Source organism: Pempheris klunzingeri, chromosome 1 (genome assembly GCF_042242105.1).
Source record: "Pempheris klunzingeri isolate RE-2024b chromosome 1, fPemKlu1.hap1, whole genome shotgun sequence".
NCBI classification, from domain to species: domain Eukaryota; kingdom Metazoa; phylum Chordata; class Actinopteri; order Acropomatiformes; family Pempheridae; genus Pempheris; species Pempheris klunzingeri.
The window spans coordinates 34333291-34354573 of record NC_092012.1 but is presented as its reverse complement, the minus strand read 5'-3'; the positions used below and the strand labels follow the sequence as shown (position 1 = coordinate 34354573).

The 21283-nt window shown below is 44.6% G+C and overlaps 1 protein-coding gene across 1 annotated transcript in view; it reads right to left on the bottom strand.

Annotated features, from left to right (window-relative positions):
• LOC139201710 (leucine-rich repeat-containing protein 49-like) overlaps positions 1-13411 on the bottom strand; it is a 29466-nt gene extending 16055 nt beyond the window's left edge. Inside the window, exons 1-5 of the mRNA XM_070831108.1 lie at positions 13301-13411; positions 12572-12638; positions 7849-7992; positions 2547-2608; positions 143-290 (exon numbers count right to left, since the gene is read on the bottom strand). Of these exons, the coding sequence (XP_070687209.1) occupies positions 143-290; positions 2547-2608; positions 7849-7992; positions 12572-12638; positions 13301-13356 (477 nt within the window). The 5' untranslated portion in view covers positions 13357-13411. The remainder of the gene's footprint in view (positions 1-142; positions 291-2546; positions 2609-7848; positions 7993-12571; positions 12639-13300) is intronic.
• Positions 13412-21283: the final 7872 nt, after the last annotated feature.

Sequence of the window (21283 nt, the reverse complement as noted above, 5' to 3'; positions counted from 1 at the left end):
GATAAAAGCTGCCCCATGATGTTCTGAATGCGTCAGAATAAAGATTATCTGAATACAGTACGTTTCAAAAAGCTAATGACCACAGCTATGACTTCCACTCATAAACACACAGAGTGATCGGAGTTAAAGAGCTGGGCCTTACTGTGATGCGCTTCATGTCCAGCTGTCTCAGATGAAGCACACAGCGCAGGACGGCCTGCTTGTACCATGTCTCCAGGGCTACAGGATTCCCATCCAGCGTGAGCTCAGAAAGGGAGCGCGACTCTCCGAGGCAGGCTAGCTGATCGAAACTAGACACAAAGAAAGGACAACAGGGTTAAATGTACACAAACACTTGCTTTACAGTGATACAGAGGCATGATGGCCTAACTAAGTATTGGAAAACCTGAGTCATCCAGCGGGTAAGTCAAACAAGACAACTTCCCCCATCTGTGCTGTGAGTCTTTTTAATCTAGGCTTGTATTGACAGGATGGAGCCAAGCTAAAAAAAGAAAAAGACATGAAAAACGGGTAATTTAGCAGGCGCACTGGCAGCCTGACATTACTCAGGGGGCAATGAAGAGAGAGAAACCCGCTACACTGTTAATATCACCCTGTGGCGAAGGGAGACATGAGAAAGCCCAGTCATGCTATGTAAGGCAGTGGAGGTTCTATCATTGCTCAATCGTGATAATAACCTTGATGATTAATATGCCTGGAAATATTCATGAACCTACTACACCGCACTGTGCCTGATCCTGGCCAGAGGTGTCTTTGGATGCAAAACAGGGTCAAATAATTAACCTCTGATGAACTACTAAAGTAGAGTTGGTGCTCTGACCAAACGTCACCATTCATGTGGTCAGAGTATTACTTTCTCTCATGTCTGAGTGAAAGTGGGCACAGCTAGACCTCCTCTGCACTGGAACATAGAGTGGAGATACTATAGGTCTGACACTATCATCAGCCTAACACATGCAGTAACCAGTAACCAAGGGCATTTTATTGGTTATTAATTACCAATACTTTGCTTGATGTCATATAATTACCTATAATAGACACAGTTATATTCTAGAAATGATGAAGAGGACGTTTTTCACAGTGATTGTTGAGAGTTGAGAGTTCCCACTGCTGCTTGACTGCCACTCGTGCATCTTCTGTAATTGTTGCAATCATAATTACAATGACCAATGCCGGCCTCTTGGGTACTGTTACTATGATTAAACCGCTCAGTCACAGCAATGAAGCATCTACATGCACCTGTGCCTGGATGCTGTCAAAGGTTCAGTGAGAAGTGGGTACCAGATGTATTTGTGCGCTGTGCGTGCAGGGTGGGGTGTGGCTGAAAACTGTGTAGTTTCCAAATTGATCAAGCGCTACAATCCTTGCACCTTTTTCTTCTTTCTTTCTTCTTTACTCACTTCTCGTTATCAGGTCGGCTTTGCTCTGGTTTGATAAGGCGTCTAAGTTGAAGCTAAAGTAGCTAAAGTCAAAAAATGCAATATTATGATAAGAGAAATACTAATTGCAAAGACTAGTGTGGGATTTTTTTTTGCTCCAACATCCTCCACTGGGCAAACTCACTGCACCACATAGACGAGTGTGTGCTGTCTCTCTACCTAGCAACAGAGCACAACAGTTCTCCTATCAGCCCCAACAGTTTCAAAAGGTGCACACACCCAGCTCCTACACTGCCATGGTGACCATCCACTCAAAAGAGTAGTTTCAATTAAAAGGCTTTTACCAAAAGGTCATAATAGTAATAATAAGAATATCAAGAAGGATACATGTTATGGGAATTAGTTGAATAGCCACGCTGTGCTTAGAGTACAGTGTCAGTTCATGACACAATAGCAGTTTAACCTGATTATTTGCTGCCTATTTCTTCGTCACGATTCTGTCTGTGACAGCCTGTCAGTCTGATACAGACTCACACAGACACTAGAGCAGCGTGGCTGGCTTTAGACGTCAGGCCACATCCATCACAGCACAAGGTGACCACTGTGTAGTAAAGGAGGCCAACTGAACACTGTCCCACCCTGAACCCCACATACAGGCACCTCCTCCAGGCAAACAAAAAGAAGCATCCACAGTGAGGGGGCTGTGCTGCTTTTGATAAGTTAACTCTATGACAGGCTACAGATATTGGAAAAAAGTGTGTAAAGCAGGTTGACATTTGCACTAAGCAACGAAACACACCTCTCAGTCATTGTGCACACCTTTACCTAGCAATGCTGGATTCACTCAACCTTCAAATCTGTCATGAATTTTCCCCAGAGGTGAGTGAAATTCACTTCTGAATAACCTTAAAGTATTAGCTTAAATAACAGCATGCTAATTACTAACAAGAACAAATCCAGGTTGCTGTGTTCTAGGTTACGAAAACTGCCCACCACAGCAGACCTGTATTTGTGTGTGTGTGTGTGTGTGTGTGTGCATTCAGCCTGCAGCGTGTTGGCCAGGCCCTGCCAAGAGCCAAGGGAGTGGACGTGGAGCTGTCCAGCCGCTGTCCCTGTCCCTGTCCCTGCCCTGCGGGGAGGAGGGAGTTAAGCGGTACAAGCTCTTACCTGGTGATGTTGTTGCAGCTGAGAAAGAGGCGCTGCAAGCAGGGCAGGCGGTCCACCTCAGTCTAGAAAGAGAAAGAGAAAGAGAGAGAGGGAAGAGAGAGAGATGGAGGGATGTGAAGAGGAGAAGGTGCTCAGGAAGAGGCCACTGCATCGTCACTGCCGTCAGAGCTCTGTATCCCTCTCCATTCCCTCAGTCACCTTGCAGCTCTCGGCTCCAGCATACAGCATCCTCATCCACCCTGCGCATGCACACACACACACATACGCACACACATATACAGCACGCTGCCTTGTCTGCACATGGAGAGGAGGGGGAGGAGAGAGAGAGAGAGGGAGAGGGAGAGCATGAGGAGGAAAGGGGGAGGGGAGAGAGCGGAGTGTGTGCTGCGCTAATGCAGAGATCCCCTGCTGCAGGAAGCTAACTTGAAATGCTCACTGGAACACGTATACATCCTGTCACACACAGTCTGAGCAGCTGGCTGCTGTACCTCGTCACACAAGAACAATAGCTGCGGTAGATTCTGCGGAAACTGACCAAGATGGGGGTTGATTCTTCATCAGGCAGGAATCAGCATCAAAATCAATGCAGAATTTAGTGAGGGGGTGGGGTGAGGAGAAGCAGCTGGCCAGCTGGCAAGCAGAGGAGGACACACAGGGACGTAGGCAAAGTCACAACCACCGCGATTTAAGCTAATTAGATGGCAGTGTGGGAGGAAATCACAGTCAGTAGTGTCAGTGTCTGTGCTGTGTGTGTGAGAGGATGGCTGGCGCTGCACATGCTGGAAGCTGAGAGGACACTCCCAGCAGCAGTCTGACGAGCTGCGTCAGCATCCGCCCATATTGCAGCCACCGCCTCGCAGCCTCCTCCAGAACTGTTGCCAGTCTCTGCTCCAATGAGGGACCAGCCAAGCAGCGAGGCTGTGCTATCTCGCCTGCAGAGATCAGCACAGCAATGCAGCACACAGTCTCATCATTTAGAAAATTCCTGCAACTCCCATCTACACAGCCTTATAAATATAGCACACAGTTACTCGTCCTTGTTTCATTCTCACTACAGCACAGGACGCCACATCAGGAGCACTGCTAGAGAGAGCCTGCAGTGTCTGAGTGGCTGTTGTGTTGAATTGTTTGATGCTTTATCTATGGAGTCAATAGAATGAAATGATTTCAACCTGCAAATCTTCAGTGGATATTTAGCAGGCAGAACTCAGTAGCTTGGTATTATTACATCTGAGCCATTTGATGTAAGTATCTGTTCATATCAGGCGACACAGGTGTGTAATATAACTGAACCGGCCAATCACACGTCGCATTAAAACTTCAAAAAGGTATCAAGTTCCGACATCCAGCCCAAATCAAAACTCACACAAATAACCACCAGCAAAGCAAACATTGACTACACATGCCTCCACTTTCTCATGGTGAGAGTCATTTAAAGTAGTAGGCAACTGGTGTCCTATGAGCAAAGAAGCCACACAGCACCAAAAAGAGGCTAAGAAAAGGTGCTACCTGTGCGCTTAATAACTGATAAGGCTGGGGGGGGGGTTACTTTGCAATATTACAATGTGTTTTAATACAGGCATTAGTTGTTTTCCCAGCATAAAGCCACACCAGGTACATGAGTGACTGATTCTCAAGCATTTTCAAGGTGCATCTTCAAGCTTTTCCAGCATTTTAGGCCTAATCGAATTAATAAGGCTCTCTCCGACTTATTTTACTTCAAATCATCTAAAAAGCGAATGAGCCCTGGTTAAAGGCTCCCTGGTGGTAAAACAAAAACGCTTCTGATCTGCGGAGCCGCTAATTATGAGTTTTATGAGGACGTTATGAGGATGTATTCTGAATAAATACATTATTTGCATGAAGACAAGGAATGCTGGGATTTCTGTGATATTGGCTGTGTACTGCTCTACAGTGCTCCTCATGAATACAGGGGCGTGCTCTGTTCTTTACTGCTTTTAAAAAGCTGCAAGTCATGCTATCCAGTGCTAGCTCAGTCTGACCCTCCACCACACTCCCTGAGTCTCTGCCTGTGCCCGTCCCTCTGTGGATGCTGGCGAAGCGTCAGCCACTGCACGCCGTCTGAGACTAAATATAGCAGCCCTCTCTCAGACAGGATGATGTCATCACTGAGCTGATGTGGCGCATAACAATCGTCCACCAATGTGGTCTCTTTCAAGAAACCCGATTGACTAGAACCAATAGGGTGACAGGGTCTGATGTGAAGTTGGGTACAGCTGTGTTGCTGTCTGTGTGTGTGTGTGTGTGCACCAAAATGCCTGCGGGCGTGTATTTATGTGCCTGTGTGCCCGTGCCTTCACCTCATCGCGGCTCCACCCTCTCCTCACTGACAGTTTGCATGTCTTCAGTTTTCACACTCGTGCCGAGCTCTGGCAGAGGCGTTACTCCACAAACACAGAGCGACCTCTCATCACCGCTGTCTCTGCTGCACGCAAAAACACTCCACAGAGGAGCGTGAAAGCTGCTCAGACAAACACACAGGTGCACGTGGGTGCTGAGGGGGTTTCAAGCATTGTGAGCTGCTGGGTTTCGTGGCTGCTCTTTGAATAGCACGGACTTGAGGTGTGAGCTCTGCTGACACACAGCTGGCCTCAGGTATTGTGTGCTAGAGGACCAGACGATGTGAATTATACACCTGAACAGCACACCTACACACACTAAGGCTTTTTGCATTGTTACCTCAAAGAGGTGCAGTGAAAAAAGTTAGCTTGCTTTGCTTTACATTCTGAGGAGTTCAATTATTCACTGCACAGCCCTCTGAGGCAGCATGCCAATTTATTAGATCCTCTAAGTTGCAGATGTATAAAAGGTAAAATAGACTTATGTAATGTAATGAGCAGAGGGAAAATTGTGGATTGAAGAGATGTGATGAAGTTATGACCCCCCCACACACACACACACTCACACACACTGACTAAGGATGACTAATCTACGACAGAAACCAAACAGTATTGGAGATTTTTTACGTTTTCATCTGAAGTCATGCTTGACTCACTACTGGCCCCACAAGAAGACAAGAGCATTGGAAAAAACAACTCCTGCTAATCCATAAAGCCATTCTGCCTCTGGCTGATGCCTTTCTGCTGTCTGTTTTATCAGCGCTCATGACTACCCAGCTCTTCCAAACAAATCGCTGTTCCTTCTGCCAAAAATTTAAAATGCATCACTTACTGACAGTCGCAGGATCTCTCAGTGGAAAGACCCACCTGAGAGCAAGTGTCAACAGCAGAGGTTTTCTGAAATGGCTGCATGTTGAATCTGAGTTACCAGTTATTGAGGTTAAAGCTTTAGAGGGAAACAAAGTCTCACTTGTCATGGATTTATGCAGTTATTTTGTGGTTACAACTGTGAATAAAAAGGTGGATAACAACCGTTAGAGGGTATGAAAAACAACCACAGTAGAACTTACTGGAAGAGAACAGGTCAGGTCAAATACCCATGTGTTTAGATGCAGGGAAGGACAACCTAAATACTAATACAGTCTAGATGTGTCGAAGTGTAAGCCTACATTACATATCTATTTAAAGATAATACAGATAACAGATAAGGAAATATTAAACTAACTTATTATGAGTCTCTCGCAGCATTATTCCAGTCCAGAATTCCACTTTTCACCTGCCTTGAATGAAAGAGGAACCTGGACACCTGGAGGATGGTGATTTACTTGTTTCAAGCACTTGGCAGCAGCCGCTGCTAATGACAGAGGCTGGAGAATCTGCTGAGGGGAAGCATTTTTCCTCTCCGGTGTTATCAAATAAAAAATATTACATCCGATAATTAGGACTGGAAGTGGTTCTTGATCAGAACTTGCAGGCACAGGACTGCGAGAGTGACAGGAAACGGCTCAACACGACACAATGCAGGGTTCCGTATTTTCTACCCCAGAAAGCAGGAAAGGGTTTGGGGGATTTGCATAGAAATGAAGGGGCCTGTTTTGGCATGCACTGTTCTGTTTATCAGATTAAAACTATAGAAACCAAGGGGAGTGAATTTCCGTGTTTAGAATATCCAGTTTCTCTTTCATTGCGCCAGAAAGTCAGTGGGAGGTTGTGGGCAATGCGCTGCGTCTCCCTAGGTAACACCATTGAGATTCATTTCACCACAGACTTTCTTACAAAGATCCTATTGATGTAATTTCTGTTTGTTATTTTGTGACAGTAAAAACTGCTCCACGTGATCCCATAACAGAGGAAACAGTAACCATCCACAGGACCAGGTCCAAAGGAATGACATGAAGATGATAGATAAAGCACACCACAAGCACTTATACCCTGCGAGGAACATTTTTCTGAGGAACAGTTGACACGGTGCATGACTTTGTTTATTTGCTCACCAAAAGGCAGAAAAAATACTGTGAATGTATCGCCGGCAGCTGCCGGAGCTTCACCAGCTCACCTGAGCCGAGAGCCCTCCTTATAAACCACAAGGCAGCTGAAGCGTTAACAATCCGGGACCAGACCAGAACACTGAGCCACGACATGTGTGATGCATCGGTACAAAGTGATCAGATCAGACAGCTGCCTCCAAATAAATAATCAAATCCTGTCCGGCAGCAGCCAAAACCAAAGTCTGAAGTCCTCATCTGCTGTGTCCTGCACAGAGGTGTGAAGTAACAACAGTGCTAATACGTCCATTTAAGTAGCGTTTTCAGGTACCTGTACTTCACATGAGTGTATATTTTAGTGCTTTTTACTTTTTTCGCACACATTTGAACACAAACATCTGTGCTTTCGACTCCTCACATTTTCAAAACAGGCTTGTTGCTTTGTTTTTCATGCATTTGAGGGGAGTTATCAATCATTTATCGATTATTTTTTTATTTTGCATCGTTGCACACCTGCCCAAAATCAAAACTGATTTCCACCTGCATGTATTGGACAGTAACACACAGAAAAGATGGCCTCTTAGTGTGTCTGTCAGTGCAAATCACACACAGCAGACAAGACAAGGAGAGGGAGCCTCGGCCGCCAAGAGCACAGCATCTGCTGGATGTGACGTCCGTTCAGGGAGAACAAGCAGCGACATGGAAGAAAGTGAAGCAGCCAACATGGCCGACGGAGCAGATTCAGAGCAGCAAGAGATTCCCCATCTATGGCCTCATTTAAGGGAAGTGTAGTTTTTACGTGTATACTGTTACTTTACTTTGTGTTCTGTGTTCTACCCCACAGAGGGAGAGGGCAGACACTCGGTTGAAAATGGATATATATAAGAAGGAGTAGAAAAGTGAGCATGCAGTGAATAAAGAGAGAGAGAGAGAGAGAGAGAGAGAGAGGCCCCTCACCACAACAGAGATGCGGTTGTGTTGTAGGTTGAGTTCAGTCAAACAGGCCAGGCCCTGCAGCTTTTCCACTGTGGAGATGCTGTTTCCTGCCAGGTTCAACACTCGCAGCTCGCTCAGGTGAGACGTGTTTTCTATCCTGCAGATCTGGATGAACGACACAGTGAGACAAAGATTATTAAGACAATTATGTAAAACAGCAATTTAGATCATTCTACTGCAGAAAAGAAGGGGGGCAGGGTCAGCAGAGCTTAACACACAGGAACTGTATACATTCAGTGCTCACTCTCACATTCACATCATGAATTCACAGATCATCACAGGGTTTTAGTCTGCACACAGCTGAATGAGTTTGGGAAGCAAGAAAGCCAAAAGGCAGCGTGCTCCATTTTCTTCACAACGCCGGAGGCTTCTGCTAAATGGTACCAAACAGAAATGACATTTCCACTCTTCTCCTGCACCTCAGAGTGAACCGTTTCACAGCAACAATCTGTATCACTTGTGAACATCTGGAATGACTGATCCGCAGTCAGTCAAATCCAGCCATGACTCCTGTTTGACCCCCAAATCACAGCAACAAACAAGTAGTTGAGATGAAAAGATACCCAGTGCTCTCCTCTCGCCTCTCTGGGAGAGAATAGTTAGGGGCCCCTGTCATAATGACACTTAAAAGACACCCCCTGAGGTGCACACTGTACATGAGAGGATAAGGCCTGAAGGGTTCAAAGATTCTGTCAAGTATCTCATGATACTGTTGTTTTTGTAATAAAAGTTTGTAGGTGATGAATCATTTAATAATCAGATATTAAATGAAAAAGGTAACATCTTTAATTATGGTCTACAGTTCAGCTGCCAGCTAAAGACATAAAACCTTTGTCAGGTCTATTAGGTGTTACATTCATAATGAGTTGGCTTAAATAAAACTGTAAATTCCTTCATTTTTTGTCTTATTACAGAAAATACTTCAAATAAATAATCTTACTTCATATTCATGGTTTAAACAATCAGATAAAAACAATGAGTATTACAAAGATGATGATTTCTTTAAAACTGATTTAGTGTCTCAAACTTACAAAACTTAGAAGTAACAAATGTTTAGGGAAAACTAACCTCATGATGGGGTTGGTTTTCTTTGATGGTTAATAATTTGCTGTTAAAATAAGTAATAAGAATTAAAGAGAACCCCATTTTAACCAGAGACCTTCAGCTTCCCTCTGCTGTAGGAGCCACTGTTGTGAGATGTGTTGTTGACGAGGGATCCACATGAGAGTAAAAAGTGTGACAACAAACCCCGGACTCCCATCCCCAAGCATCACTGCACTTCAAATGTTAAATAGGTCAACTGGAAAAGAAATGCAGCCAAGAATTAAATAATGAAAAGCAGTTAAATTGGAACCATAAATAAAGGAGCAAGAGGGATTTTGAGCTCGTGTCTGAAAATAGACACTGTTGTCAAAGTAAGACCTGCAAAAGTTTCTACAGATCCAGTCCAACAGATCTCACAGGTTCTTATGTGTACAAATGATCACGGTTTTAAAATCAGTACACCAAAATGAGGGTTAATATGAACTTTCCTTATCAGTTAGAATCAGTAATCAGAGGGCAGACGGCAGGTTTCTCTACAGGTTTTTCCAGGTGTGCTCACGGTGTGTGTGCATATCCAGGTGGCAGCATTGTTGAAAGAAACGACAATAACCCGAGTGCATCAAGTTTAAACCCAAACACAAGCAGCCTGGTCTAATGGACACGACAGAGTGAGATCATCACGCTGCGTTCAAAGGCCTTCGTAGTAGTTGTCTTGTGGTGTCACAGCTGACGTGGATCAAACACTAACAGCACAATGACACCAGAGAGGAGCTGTGCTTGTGACAGGTGTCCCGTTCAAACATAAAGACGGAAAATGCATGAATGTAAAGCAGTGAGAGGATGGAAAACAGCTGCATGTTTCCTGGATAAATTCAAGTGAGGTTAGAGAGTTATCCAAACAGCAGACAGTCTGAGAACAGTTAACATTATCTCAGGCCCAGACTCAGGCATCCCTGACCTGAACAAGACAGGCGTCTGTATCAGACCTGTCAACACACACACACACACACACACAGTATCTGCACTCACACTGCAGCAGAGTTTAGCCTCAATATTTGAGCATCTTGTGTTACCAACCATGAATTAGGTGCTTTCCACTGGTGTAGATCAGGCATCCAGCATGCTAAAGGAATAGTCAGTATCATCTGTGAACGGGGGCAGCAGGACAATAGTTTAAGTGAGTGCTATATTTACAATATCTTCACCGCTTTACATTGCTATTGCATTGTCCCTTCTCCCTCTTCATGCTCTTCAAGCTACCACACTCCATTGATTGTCAATGAGTCGGAAAGCTTTGAAGAGAGCAAAGAGAAAGCTAGTGAGGCTTCAGTTCCATGTCATAAAGAGTACACTACACTGTCTAAAATACGTTATCCTGCTGCCCCCATTCACTGCGGTACATCACTGTCTGTGTCGGGACTCCTGCATGCTAATGTGGATAGCACACTGACTAAGGAGAAGGACCTCAGATAACCACACTTCAAATAATCTGAACTTCCAACATGGTAAACATGATGTGAGTGTAGAAGGTTTCTGTGGTGTCGACAGTATTTGTTAAACATTCGTAGAAAACCCTTTAAAATGTGAATAAGATGCTTCAGAGGCAGGACGGAGGCCTGTTGTTGTCTGGAGAGTTAACAGGGAGAAGGAGAGAGAGTAAAATCAGCTTTTGGCATGTTTCCTGTAAACTATACAGTAATCACCTCTTTAACATTTCATATAATAGCCTTGGGTTGTCAGAGAGGACACAAACACAGATAACTTTGTGTTAAAGTGGCATTAATGAGGATCCTCGTGGGGAGTTTCTGTCCTAGCCTCACTCTCAGTCAGAGTACGATGCTCACCACACATGACAGGTTTAGTCAAACTTTATCAAAATCATCATCTTGATGTGTAGGAGGAGTGTATTTCTCTCTAGGACATTATCTTAACCAGCCTCTCTGCTGCGCTTTTTCTTTCATTTACAGACCCTGTAGGGCATTCTCCATTGTCCTCTGACAATGCTCCAGTCAAATAGCTTGAGAGGAAAACATCACAGCCTGATTAAGGATTGCTTGTCAAACAATGTCAGGTCACATTGTAACCCAACACTTGGTCACTGAGAGCAATGTGGGTTGGATGCAGACTCCCAAAGAGAATATCTCCTTCAGAATATTTCCAGCACACTGGAAAGGAAACAGTATCCTGTTAGAGAAAGACGTGGGTAAAAAGATAGGTTGGAGTGATGTGAGACTCCCTGCTAGAGGATGGGAGGAAGGAAGGATGACAGTGATGCACTGCCTGTGGTTAAAGCACGCACACAAGAGGAGAGAGGACAAGCAGCTGGTGTTTTACAGCCAGACGTTACTAAACCAAACCTGACCGTGTAGAATAACCATCGCTTCAATTAATTCATCCAACAATTCCCTCACTGACTTTTCTCACTTCATCATCTCATATCATCATTGTGCAGCAATCCACTTTACATTTGGGTGGTTTGGAAAACGTTGAATAAAAGGTGACTCAGCAGTTATTTGGGTACACAGAACAGGAGGTTTTCAAGTCAGCGAGTGAAAAACAACCTTCGCCAGAATAATAGATTCATCATCTGCTCCTCAGTAGATGCCTGCCAACAAGGGCAGGACAAAAGACTTCATTTATTAAAGGGTAACTCCGGTATCTTTAAGCCTGGATCCATTTTGTTACATTTTGGTGCGTAAGTGGCTGCAACATAATTCTTTGACAAAACTCAAATCATCAAAGTAGGGCCACTAAAAGCGCTTGTTATAGCCACTGACTGTTATTCTGTTGAATTTCATTGAATAGTAATTGGGACGCCTGCTCGTGCAGAGAGGGAGCCAACATCAGAGAGGAAGCGAGTCCTACCAGGGCTCTGGAGCAGCTCTCTGAGGAGGCGAGTAGGCGGCATGTTGGCAAGACACTAATTCGACCAAGGGAAGCCTCTCTGTTCTACCGTCCTTTCCCAGGAGCTGCTAAAATCCTCGTCTGACATCAGCGTTACTTACATCATTTGATTTCTCAGGCTTTTAATATCAATGAGCGGCGCTCTATCGTGGAGGCTGAACAACAGCCCACATTAACAGATTCAGACTGAAATTAATTGGAGAGGGGAATAATGTGCTACAGATCATAACATTTCCCAGTGCCTGTTGAATAAATTATGCTCAGGTCCTGAGGAAGTGGATGTGGGAGGAGACCCTGGACAAGAGCTTGCGGGTTCTGATGGTTTTCAATCCTTTGTTGTCTAACAGTGCTGGGACCTAAAAACGGAGGTAACACCCACATAAGAGAGGGAGAGACAGAGGGAGAGAGAGCGAGACATGACTGATTTGTTCCTAATACTGTTTAGGACAAAACAGAGCAGCGCTGTTTGAAGGACGTCAGACGCTAACAGGTTTTAGAGGTCAGTGGGCTGAGGTGGAGAGTTTACAATGAGCACATGAATCTCCATGCTTGGCCTCCCGCTGCCACGTCTGTTCGACTCTAGCATTCACTGAGCTGCACCTTATAAAGCAGACCACTAGTTAGCCACAGTGTGGAGGAGGATCCACTTCTGCCAAACTTTTTTAGCTCTCAACTAAATGAGCAAGACTGAACACACACACACGCTGTAGGTGGGAGGGCGGTGAAGGAACGGTACCTGATTGTCATGCAAATCCAGGATATTCAGTTTGGACAGGCGCTCCAGGCAGCTTATCTTAAGGATTCTGAGAAGGAGCATAAAAATACATCATTGTCACAATGTATGTCAACAATAAATAACAAAATCGTGGCAATTCTAAATGTACCAGGTGTAGCTAACTACAAGTATTTCAGAAACTCAATGGGAGTATTAAGTATCTAAGAAAAAAAGTGGGACAGTGTGTTTGTAGGGTGGGGGCACCAAGTGGAGGGCAGCTGACAAGCGTATAAGGGGGTTACATTGCCTGAGGAAACCAAACATACAGAAGTGTACAGTCACTTATTGTTCAGGGCTGTCCGTATGGATTTAGATCAAATTACATGTGAGGATGAAAGGCTGGAGTCTGGTGAAAAATACCAACGGACACCTGAATGCGTGCTAGTCTGGATGGAGGTCGAGAAAGACAAATGTCGTGCTTTGCAGAAAGCGCAACAAATGCCAGAGTTTGTCTGTAAGATCCTGACGTCATTTACTGTGATTTGTGACCGTTTCAAACAAAAATGACCTTGAACCTCAAATTGAGTGGTTTTACAATAAAACACAACATGTTTTCCTGAACACACATAATCAGGATGTGGCGGACCACCTTGGAGTTTTTATGAAATGCTGTATTTCCCATTAAACCAGAGATCTCTGGATGTCACATTACTCTGTTGCTTCAACACCACAAATATGAAGACGGCTAACCTGTTTTTCCCCAGCATGAGGATCCTGAGGGAGCTCAGAGCTTCGATGCCAGTCATCTCAGAGATGTGATTGTCATACAAGTTCAGGAAAACAAGCCGTTGCAGATGTGAGAGATGCTGGATCGCTGTGATGAGGTTGTGCTGGAGGTTGAGAAGCTGTAGGTCTTCCATAAAGCCCAGCTGGGGGCATTCCTCCAGACAGTGCCTGGAAAATAAAAGAGCTTTTAGCACCATTTAGGCTTCATGTGGACAAATACAGATCAGAACTTCATCTTCATCTTCGAGCCGTGTAATCTAGTGATTAACATTAGTGATGTGGGGTTTCAGTTTGCTTATTCAGTGACTTTACTGACTTCTACTCTGTCACCACTGAAGTGGGTCTTTGTCAGCACACACACACACACACACACACACACACACACACACACACACACATATATCCTTGTGGACATGGGATGGGAACTTTTATTGAAGTTTGCTGCCCCCTGGTGGCAGCCTGGGGCACTTACCATTTTTGGCAAAAGTATTAAACACTGTGCAGACTGAGTTCATAAAACCAACAGAACTAGATGGCAAAAGAATAGGGATGATACTTGACATGTCAGACATATGTCCAGCTCACACATGTTAGTCTGTGAGCTCCGGTCTCTTTTTGATTTTCTACCTGTCCAAGTCGATGCGCTGAAAACTGGATGCAAAACCATCACAAGGCAGTCGAGTGAAGGGAAAACCAGGGCCTGTGCTGTGCTTATATCCTCCAGATCCACCTGACATAGACATTATAAGACACACAAACTATCGTTTAATAGTGTATTGCATAAGAATCTGGTCTGTGTATTTGTATAGTTTCCATGTGCTCTGCTGAGTGATGCTGTCGTATTTACCCGCTGGCTTGGGAAGGTTTAAGGCCCCTGCACTGTGGGCTGGTCTCCTCGATCTGTCTCTGGCTTCTTCTGCAGCATGTGAAACTGTACCCAAACCCCTCTGAGCACCTCTCTGAGCCAGCATTACTACATTATGTGCGGAGGAATCTGTAGAGTCAGCGGTAAATGATGGCACCGGAGGTGTCTGGGCATGTCCTCTCAGGCTGCATGCATGTAACCGGTTTTCTGAAGAGGGTATGGTATAGTGACACAGAGGGTGCAAACAAGATTATTTACACAACGCATGGCTGTAGAATACAATGCTGAGTCCCACAGAGGCCTCTGGGGCTGCTGGGTGAGGGGGAGAGCGGACTGGGTCAAGCTTACCTGGGTTAGAAAGATTAAATGCTCCGCCGGTATTCATCTTTTTTTCTTGTACATGATCTTGAGAGTCAGTCTGTAAAACAGCAGACATGTTAGAGCACCCACTCAGCACAGGCTGGTTTTTCCACTGGCTGCTGTTTGACACGGATGATCAATGATGGTGGATCGTGTTACATTCATTTCCATCTGCAGCTCAACTGTCACTGTTTAGGTTGGCCTTAGCTACCACTTGGTGGATGTTTGGACCATTTCTCCATGACTTTAGCTCAGCACTCATACTTGTTGAGTAGTTTTCTCTCTCAGCCACAGCATGGTGTCACAGCAGACTCAGCACTGGGGGGTCTGGGTATTTGTCCTTGAGTGTGTGCCCATTACTCACCTTCCTCTGGGCCACTGGTGATCTCACTGTTGTCAGGTGCAACTTGCAGCTGTTGACCTGCAAAAATAAGTTACCAGCTGTGTTGCATTGAATGAGGCACACACCCTTTGCTAGCATGGCGCTAGCTAGGCTATAAGTTCAGCTAAGCTGCAGGGCCTGAGGCTCAAACTCTTAAAGTTATAGCATCAGACTGTGAGTGTGTTTATTACCATGGGGGTGAGAATCGCCCATCTGCTGCTGACGCTGCTGTTGTGCTTGTGAGGTCTCATGGTTTTGCCCTCAGTCCGCTCCGGCTCCATGAAGCTAACCCACTAATGTTAGCAGCAGGTAAACAGTTAAAGCCGCGCCGGCTCCTCAGCAGCGGCCCTGAGGGTTCAACAGACGCTCAGGTGTTCGCACAGCTCCCACCTGCTCCCAGAGAAACACACCTTCATCCTGAACTGCGGGCGACACAAACTTCTACGGAGACGGGCGCTGTTGCCGTGGCAACGGTGGCGTTGCTTGGTTACGTTCACTTCCGGTGTCACTGGAAAAGCGCTCCGTAGGGAAACTAGTCCCAAACATGTGCTCCCACAAATGTTTCCTCCGCTACTGCTAATAAACTAGGGAAAGTATACCCGGTAAGGGGTTAGAAACTTTCTCAAAGAATTGGCTTAATGTCTCAATTTAGTGTTAAAGTCTCTAAATAATGACTTATATTGAATTTGTGTCTTAAAATGAGAAACTTTCTTAAAATAATGTCACTTAAAGTGTCAAAATAATGTCTTAGTGTCTCAAAATAATGACTTACTGTTTCAAAATAATGTCTTAGTGTCTCAAAATAATGTCTTAGTGTCTCAAAATAATGTCTTAGTATCTCAAAGTGACTTAATATCACAAGTCATTATTTTGAGATAAGTTATTGTTTTCAGATGGTTTCTCTTTATAATGATCAATCAATCAATCAGTTATCAGTTATCAGTTAATATTGTGGCTTTGCCTTGGAAAAGCGACCTGTGTCACAAGCTAGGTTAAAGGCCTGATTTATTTCAGTTTATGTGGCGTTCACATCCACATAAATCCCCTAAATGCGACACATGCAGTCTGCTGTGTGGACAGTGTCCATACATGATGTACAGGGGTCAGTGGGGGCCCCTGTCGGGTTAAACTGGCCGTGTTTATCAAGCCTTGTTGTCATTTTATCACATCACACAGAAGGTCATTCTCAGTTAAACAGGCCAATATGAACCAATCACACCGGCCTCCCAGAATACACCTACATGTCCTGCAGAGTAAATGTAGCAGAAGAACAAACGGTGGCCTCAGTAAACACCAGCAGACTCTGCCATGCTCACTCACATGCACCTTCTACATGTGGGTGCCGACTGCTTTATCCAGCGGCACAGAAGAACTACAGTAGTAGTTATATCACAGGTAGAAGAAGAGGTATGAAATGGTGTTTTATGCAGCTGTTCACTCAAACAGCATCCTCAGGAAGCCTGGACGAGTCAGTGTGGTAACAAAAAACCCGTCTTAGTATGTCCCAACAGTCACATGACACTGATGTAAGCTGTACGATGGACAAAACACCTCATTTACAGAGAAGAAAATTACACATGATTGTACTGTTGCACTTTTCTTCCATTATAATTGTAAACATAATTCACAAAGACAGAAATTACTTGTTCTTGTACCTGAGAACATTTCATTTTGACTTTGTTCTCTGCTCCCACTGTGCACTCCAGATAAAACGGACGCAGAGATTGCTATGATAATGACCACAACAACACTGAAAACAGACCTGGGAATAGTTTGTCATTAGAGGAAAAGGCATAGGTGCGATGAATGGCGTTAATGGCTCTTCAGACAGCCGTGGCAGTGAGTCAGGTGCATTTCTCAGATGTCTTGAATGATTCACACACTGCTTCGTTAGCTTCCTCTTCAATAGATCCGAACACCTTGTTTTGAGTGGAGGCTCATTCAAAGATCTCTTTCACAGATGTTAGGCTGCAGAGCAACAAATAAAGTGTGATTGCTTGACTGATCTTGCTCTTTCTTTGCTCTAGTTACAATAAAACCCTGGTGACGACCTGGTTAAGCTCACCACAGTTGCACCAGTGAACACCAAGCGTGATGAAATAGATTGCACTGTGTATTTTCAGCCTTTTTACTCTGGCAGTAATAAGCGGTTGCTCAGAAAACACAAGTCCAGATTCATCAAAGGGACAACCCACACACTGCCTGTCACAGTCTATTCAGGAAGCACAGGCTGACTCGGGCCGACTATGGGAGGTGATCATCACCACGGTGTGTGACAGGCCACACCGAGGACGAAAATACAAATGTATATCCAAGTTGTGTGTTTAAAGATCTTATGTAGCTTTGGCTTCGCTACGTAAGTAGATCAATCATACACGATTCCCAGGAGGACACAGAGCCAATAGAAGGTGTTGTTCCTGCATTTGGCACCATTTTTCTGTGTCTCCTGTGTCTGTGGTGTGTATTCTCTCATCATTTTAGCTTAGTTATAATCTCTGACTATAGAAAGACCCCTTGAAAGTGTGAGATTCAGCACATGATAACAGACTTTAAGGTAGACCCAGAGGTATGTGTCAGCACTGACGAAGATATTTGTTCTTAAAACTGGACAATTCAGACTGATGTACGGCACGACAAAAGGGAAATATACTGCACGCTGTTGCTCCTTAGAAAGATATCGACACTGGCTTCGTTATTGTAAGAAATGCAGAAATAAACATGGCGTAGGCCTGTTTGGAGCAGCAGTGCTGTGCTGTTGGCAGCAGCTGAGCGTGACCCCGGCGTCGGGGGTCAGAGGACATGTAGGTGTGGAAACAGGGACGCTATTTGTAAACATATTCTCACGCTAAAAATATGACAAGTTATGAAAAATATATGAATATGAAAAACGACTGTAGTAGGTGATGTATGTGGATGTGTTGCTTTCCACCATCTGGCACTGTGTGTGTGTGTGTGTGTGTGTGTGTGTGTGTGTGTGTTTGAGAGAGAGCGCGCCTGTCAGTCAGTCCATTTATGAAGCCTTTTTATGCTGAAAAGATTTGTTCTCAGTCGGAGGGAAAAACAGTTTCCTTGACAGCTCTGAGCGAATGATTTCAAGCTTCAGCTTATTGTTTCTGCTACATCCAGTGTGTGAGAGTGACTTTAACCAGGAGACACCAGGGTGAGTTAAGTCCCTACATTCACTACGTTCTCACCTGGAGAATAACAGGTTCAGCTTGTAGTTTTATTGTTCACTTGGCCCACCTTACATATCTATTTTTTATTCTGATAAGATACCCCTTTAGTTAACCCTTGTATGGTGTTCAGGTCTGTGGGACTTGTTTTCTTTTTTTTTTTTATCAAGAGCAAAATGATACGATTATTTATTTTTTCAGACTCAGTGGCCTTGGCTCATATTGATGAGTCTGAGTTTGAAAAAATGATTAATCATATAATCATATAACATAAAAACAGATGAAACTGGGTCCACAAACCTGAACACCACACAAGGGTTAAAATGGATCACATCTATGGTAATCATAAACTCACATGCCTAACCAGCGCTCTGTTTGCTGTGAGGGGGGTTGCAAACCATCCCCCATTTTTTCTTTTGCAGTATTCCTCAAACATGGATGTAAGAAACAGACAGGAAGGGAATACAGGCTGGTTGCTACGGTCCTGCCCATCTGCCACACGGTATCAATAATACGAAGAGCGGAGGGCTCCTGGAAAAAGAACAACTGACAACTGCTTCCACATTGCAGGGCTCGTAGAAGAATGTTTTATGAAACTGAACAAAAAGGACGTTTAGTGAAGCTTCAGAAGACCGACGGTGCAACAGAGAGAGTCTTACCGTCTCTTCTACTGAGCTACTCTCAGAGCAGTTTTTAGCAAAGACCAAGACACCTGAATGACACCAGACAGTGAACAGACAGACAGACAGACAGTACAGTCTGATTCAAGCCAGTGGCTCCAGGTTGTCCCTCTGGTTGAGTGGTACAGAGGCAGTGGCCTGTCAATCAGGGTAAAGTTACTTATCAGCGCAGAGCTTAATGTCACACAGGAAGAGGAAAGACAACATGAGGATAAAACAAACCTGTTCGATGTGAAGAATAATCTCCTGCAGGCTCATGTCAGAAACCCCCCCGTCGTTAAGTACTGCACGTCCTGCAAACAACAACAATTAGTGCGACTACATAAGTGGTTTTAAGAGTGGGACGTCAATAATTATGCTGTTCATCCATCGTGCAAATGTTGCAGTGAGGATCTACAGCTATGATGGCAGCTCTGCGAGGCTGAACTCAGGCCCAGAGATGCTTGGAGTTAAGTGCAAACATGCTGATGGTAAGCAAGTGTCATCTTTAGCATGCTAATTAGCACAAAGTGCAGCTGAGGCTGATGGGAATGTCGTTCATTTTATCATATATCATGTATCATATATTTCTATCTAACTTGACTGTGTTTGTCTTGTGTGTTTGTCCACTGCACAGCCACACACTAGGCCACATCTGAGTTATCACAGTCTCGTAAATTAACAGAAGTCTAGCTGCGTTTCTCATTTCACTGAGATTTAAGGGTCCACAGCAGCAGCCCAAGGCCTTCTGGCACCATTTGGAGGTGAAAAAAAAAACCTCAGAAAAGAATATAAGGCACAAGAGAGGCAGAGAGAGGAGTGGAGAGACGTTTCCTCTGGAGGGTTGGTGGCACAATAGGAGCCAGAAGTGGGAAAATGACAATTATGAAAGGTGCAAATTAAAACAGCCTGAACACCCAGAAGTCACTCCAGCGCCACAGCTCTGTCATACATCCTCCTTCTTTAGGGTCGTCTTTAGTTACTGTGTCAGTGAGGTGGTGATTCACCTCTATGGTCATTTTGGAGGCTTGTGCTTTATACTGAAAGGAGGCTGTCATACAAACCTTCAGTAAAGGTGAGACACTACTGGTGAACGGGGCAAATCATCTGATATCACCATCAAACCACCGCAGCTGATTACTTACATTAAGATTATCGTGTTTTCTCCAATGTTTAGATATGTAAATGGGGCATTATCTAATTAAACATCCACTGTTTGCACACATTAGACAGAAATCTGAACACTGGATGAAGCCAGCTTCAACATATTAGAGCCAAAGGTTTTTTCAGAGGAAATTATAGATATAATTTTTAATAATAAGTAAGAAAATACTGGCCAACAGCCATGAAAAACTATTTTCACTGTGTTTTTTTTGGAATAAAATGTTCTACAAACATCTCAGTAAAACCCCTCAGATTATAGAGAGAAAGAAAACTGGAGAGTCTGAGTGAGAAAAAAACTCATTTCAGGAACAGCCTGTAATAATGTGAATTCATAAAGAAATCTACACGCACAAACAGGCAAAGTGCAGTAAAATCAGCACCCAAATGTGGATTTTGGACATTTTCTTCCCACTCATATGAAAAAAAGAGATGTTTCGGAAGCAAAATTGCCCAAAATCTCATAATGGAGCCGTGCTAGAAAACAGTGTTTCTGCCTGAATGTCTCAGATTATTGGCAGCCAATCTCCTCCTTACCCCCACTCCTCCCTCTCTCTCTCTCTCTCTCTCTCTCCCACCCATCGGCCCCCTCCCCCTCCGTGTTGCATTGTACACAAACTGGAGCAGCGTATGGCATGTGGTGCAGAGAATGAGTCAGACTGCCCACCGGCTGTGAGCACGGCCTGCCAGTGGGGAGAAGTAAAGGGATTTCATGCAGGGCAGGCAGCAGCCAGCAGCACTGGTGTGGGTGATTTAAGGGGACATCAGGGTGGAGGCCAGCAATAGGCCACAGAAATGATCTGGAGGTGTAGCCTACACAGACATATTCAGATGACTGTAGCCTTAACGCTTATGGAGTGCACTATGACATCAGCTTTAACTCTAACCAAGTGTTGCCATGATTGCCAGAACCAAAGAGGATCAGAGGAGAGATTTCCCTAATTTCCCCTAATGGCAGACCGAACACCACCCGCCCACGGGTGGTGCAGGAAAGTGGTGCCATATAACGATGCTCCCCAGATGGACCTGTAATGTTTCCACTTTTCCAGCTGCATTGAGGAATTAAATGCACAAAAGTACATGTGGATTGATTAAAAACATGAATCATGACGGCCCACAAAGAGGCACAAGAGGTGCTCCTGATCTGGACGTATGCATCTGAAATAAAATGATGAATGATGAGCACGTGGCTTCAGATGAGTGACACCTGTGGCTTTGGCGGTGAACGCCTACTTCTGGAGGCCTCAGTGGATCCAAAAAAAGACCTGGACTTTTATTTTGGTGAGGTTCCACAGCTGCCATTAGGGACACTGAGGTCATGTCCTCAGAACACAGCTGAGCAAAAAA